This window comes from Vicia villosa, unplaced genomic scaffold, assembly GCF_029867415.1.
Source record: "Vicia villosa cultivar HV-30 ecotype Madison, WI unplaced genomic scaffold, Vvil1.0 ctg.001650F_1_1, whole genome shotgun sequence".
Lineage (NCBI taxonomy): Eukaryota > Viridiplantae > Streptophyta > Magnoliopsida > Fabales > Fabaceae > Vicia > Vicia villosa.
Window position 1 is genome coordinate 82,217 of NW_026705685.1, and position 3,557 is coordinate 85,773.

Below are 3,557 nucleotides of genomic sequence, written 5' to 3' on the forward strand. Positions count from 1 at the left end.
TTCATTTAAGTAATATGCAAAAGCTTAAAATATTATAACTATTAGTATGAATCTAGATTCACATAACAGGCCTTTTAGAAGACTCTATCATAATTTATCACTTAATGCAACTACCCAAAACAGTGTGTTCCAAGCATAAAAATTTAATAACATCAATGTTGGTAATAGAGTCATAATGTACCGCGAATCAACAGTATAACATATAGTTTGACTAATACTGTTGCAGCCTTTCCACCATAAAGAACACAGGTCACGACAATGGCCCTGCTTTAACAAAGGAAACAACACAAAAAATACAGCAGCGAGAAGTGTAAGCACTGCTTTGAGTTTGAATTAGTCGTTGAAAAACAGAAATATGACCTCAAACATTGTTGAAAACCTCCTTGTATACGACGTTTGTTGTAGTCTCTTGCCCGTAACCCTCGAAAGTGCGACATATATTTGCCCATGATTAAAAACGTCTCGGGTTATATAAAGCCCAACCCAATCCAAGGATTTTCCTTGCGACTTGTTTATAGTCATCGCGTAGGAGACAATGATGGGAAATTGTCGAAGACTTAGTTTGAAAGGCCAGGGCGACTGCGAAGGGGACATATTCATCTTGGGGATATAGACGATGTTCCCATCTTTTTTTCCGCCCATTATATGAGCCTCAAGAACGTGCGTAGCCAGCTTTGAAACAATTAGATGTGTACCGTTAAACAAACCTTCGGACTGATCGATGTTCCTCATTAACATAATCGGAGTTCCGACCTTTAGTTTGATGTGATGGTTAGGCAAACCGAAAGTTTTCAAAGAGCTTAGAAATTCAGGACCGAGGACATCAAGAATATCCCTGTCATGTATCTCAGAACGATCAACAGAGTTAGAGCTAATGTAATCCCTCGAGTTACCTACAATAGAAAAATTAGACTCATTAAACACAAGACATAGAAACCTGGAAGCAGTGATGGACGTTGTTTGGGATAGCACAATTACCTAGCATCATACCCAAAACATGGTTATTAGTTTTGTCTACCGTTTCAATGGTAGACGCCAAAATATCCCTACTTTTAAGGTAGTTGTAGTTCTGATAACGGAGAAGAAAATCTGGATAGGTACTTGTCACTATTTCTCAAGTGGATCTTTGAATTTAGTAATCAGCATCTCTTTGGGGAATGAAATTTTGGCAGTACAGTAATTGTGTTCTCCAATTCTACCTTCTCCAATTTTGAGGAGCCTATCAGAGAATTCAGCAATTTTTGCGCGGTCTTGTTCGTTTGCTCCGGAGGTCAGTCTCATGTTCTTGGTTAAGGTCAACACCTTGCGGAATGCCAGAGATACGATGCATTTATGGTTGCATGCACAATGTCCGAACGACTTCCTCTTGGTACTACTGGAAAAATTTATCTAAAATCCCCACCAAATACGACAACTTTTCCACCAAAATCATTATCAGAGTTCCCATGGGCACTCATAAGGTCCCTTAATGTTTTGTCAAGTGCTTCGAAACACCACTTGTTTGCCATAGGGGCCTCATCCCAAATGATTAACTTCGCCTCCCGCAGTAGATCTGCAGACTCTTCAAGGTAAGTAATGTTGCAAGTTGAGTTATCCAAAGTAGGAACGGGTATTTTAAACCTCGAGTGAGCTGTTCTCCCACCAGGCAACAATAGCAATGCAATGCCACTTGTTGCAATGGTTAGACATATGTCGTGTTTGGACCTGATAGCACTTGCGAGTGTCCTCCACATGTATGTTTTATCGGTTCCGCCATAACCATAGAGGAAAAAAACGCCGCCATTCTGAGTTGTAATAGCCTTCATTATCTTGTGATATATCCCCCGTTCTTCATCTATATGGAAAAAGCACAGAAAAAAGATAGCAACAACACATAAAAGTGGAGACTAAGATGTATGACCTGACTTTTGTTACATACCTGTCAGTGTAGCATGTAGTGCAACAAAGTCGTCTTTCATTGTTTGAATGTTGTAACTCCGTTCTTCGTAAATAAGCATATTTCCAAGTTGCTTTAACACGTAACTGTAAGGATATGGAATAGTATAAAAGTCTCTAAGGCTTCTTCTATTGGACTACAGTAGAATCTCAATTTCAATCAAAGTGAGATTTTGAAGTTGTTCCTCATTCAATACCAGTTCTGCATAACACATAAGAATTTGACCAGGAAACATGTAATTATATAAGGTCTTACAGTATACCACAAGTTCAAAATGTATAAGTACGGTGCAGTGAAATGGAAAATCACTCTTAACCTTTGTCTTTGACCAGATTCCATTGAGTGTGCAAGATACCATCCGACAGTAGAACCCATGACTCAGACCACACATGGGCAGATCTGTTTACATCTCCAGACAAAAGCATAATAACAAAAAGTTTTCGTAGGTAATGACCCGAACCCCATTCACTTGCCTCTTTAATGGCTCCAATATATTCTCTATCATCTTCGAGGAAACCCATAGCAAAACACGCATCCCTAAAAGTCTCGCATTGTAAATCCCTGACCTCTCTAATATCCTCATAAGACATTGGACCCTTTACAACAGTAATCATCATGCGAAGATAAAACATCTCTCCGGTAGTACGCGGGACCCAAATAAGTCGTCCAATGGTGTAACCCTTCTTCCTTGGTTTCCACATACGCGTTCGTTTGTGGTACACAAACTTTGTGACAAATTGCCCATAAGTTAATCATCTTGCCTCTTCATAAGTCTGATTTGCAACTAACCAAGAAGAAAACATAGATTCTGTTACACCCGCTTTCTCAAGATACTGTTTAATCTCATCAACTAGTTCGTTACAATCTGATTGTTGTCTTGAGTTATGAACGACCGATACGGTAATTCTGTCATGTCCCTTGTGTATGTATTTGAAAAGATACTTGATTGACATACTTTGATTACACCACTCCATGTTGATGTGAGCCTGGTACTTCATAAGCAATTTTTGTTGAAGGGGACGACATGCCTGTTGTCCAAAGGGATGCCAGTTTTTTAATGATGTGCGTAGAGGATTGTCATATGTAAAGAGGGTACCCATCCGAATCTACGACACTGACCTCAATGTACTTTTTTGGAAAGAACTTAGTGCACTTACTTTTCTGCATACATGGAGATCTTAGTCTTGCTAAGCCACATGGACCATGGATCATATGTGACTTAACCAAGTTGTACAAAGTAGGATGCCGCTCGGGGTCCGGTATTTCTGTGCAAATGATTTGATCGATGTCAGCATGGGTAGGATATTTACTTTGAGGATGTCGAAAAATCAAAATATGAGCATGTGGGAGGCCTCTTTTTTGAAATTCGATGGTGTACATGTCTGCAAACACAAAAAGGTGAATCAGTAATAATTTCCGGTAATATATAAAAAGTGCAAAGTGTTGACAAAAATTAGGTAAGATAGAAAGTCTGACATGCCAAAACGTGACCCTGAACATGTTTCCTTGTCAAATCACGAAGAGGTTCCTCGAATTTAATTTTGAATACTTTTGCTACAATATCAGGATGGTCCTGCGGGTTTAGGTTTACTGGAGAAAGTTGACGTTTGATCTCAGGCCA

General features: G+C 39.3%; 2 protein-coding genes across 2 annotated transcripts; both read right to left on the reverse strand.

Annotated features, from left to right (window-relative positions):
* Positions 1-333: 333 nt before the first annotated feature.
* Positions 334-1,281, reverse strand: LOC131636151 (uncharacterized). The gene is made up of 2 exons (XM_058906809.1): positions 1,200-1,281; positions 334-893 (listed from the first exon to the last, which is right to left on the reverse strand). Exons 1-2 carry the CDS (start codon positions 1,279-1,281, stop codon positions 334-336), a joined length of 642 nt encoding a protein of 213 aa, XP_058762792.1.
* Positions 1,282-1,385: 104 nt separating this feature from the next.
* LOC131636152 (uncharacterized) lies at positions 1,386-2,637 on the reverse strand. Its single transcript, XM_058906810.1, has 4 exons — positions 2,253-2,637; positions 2,077-2,137; positions 1,919-2,022; positions 1,386-1,834 (listed from the first exon to the last, which is right to left on the reverse strand). The coding sequence occupies exons 1-4, from the start codon at positions 2,635-2,637 to the stop codon at positions 1,386-1,388; spliced, it is 999 nt and encodes a 332-aa protein (XP_058762793.1).
* Between the last annotated feature and the right edge of the window lie 920 nt (positions 2,638-3,557).

Excerpts from the sequence above, each read along its gene's own strand:
- LOC131636151 (XM_058906809.1), bottom strand. The coding sequence starts at position 1,281 with ATGAGACTGACCTCCGGAGCAAACGAACAAGACCGCGCAAAAATTGCT. Across the intron at positions 894-1,199 it reads GCTCCTCAAAATTGGAGAAG|GTAACTCGAGGGATTACATT; the intron begins GTAGAATTGGAG and ends TTTCTATTGTAG.
- LOC131636152 (XM_058906810.1), bottom strand. The coding sequence starts at position 2,637 with ATGTGGAAACCAAGGAAGAAGGGTTACACCATTGGACGACTTATTTGG. Across the intron at positions 2,138-2,252 it reads GAATCTGGTCAAAGACAAAG|AACTGGTATTGAATGAGGAA; the intron begins GTTAAGAGTGAT and ends TGTGTTATGCAG. Across the intron at positions 1,835-1,918 it reads ACTACATGCTACACTGACAG|ATGAAGAACGGGGGATATAT; the intron begins GTATGTAACAAA and ends TTTTCCATATAG.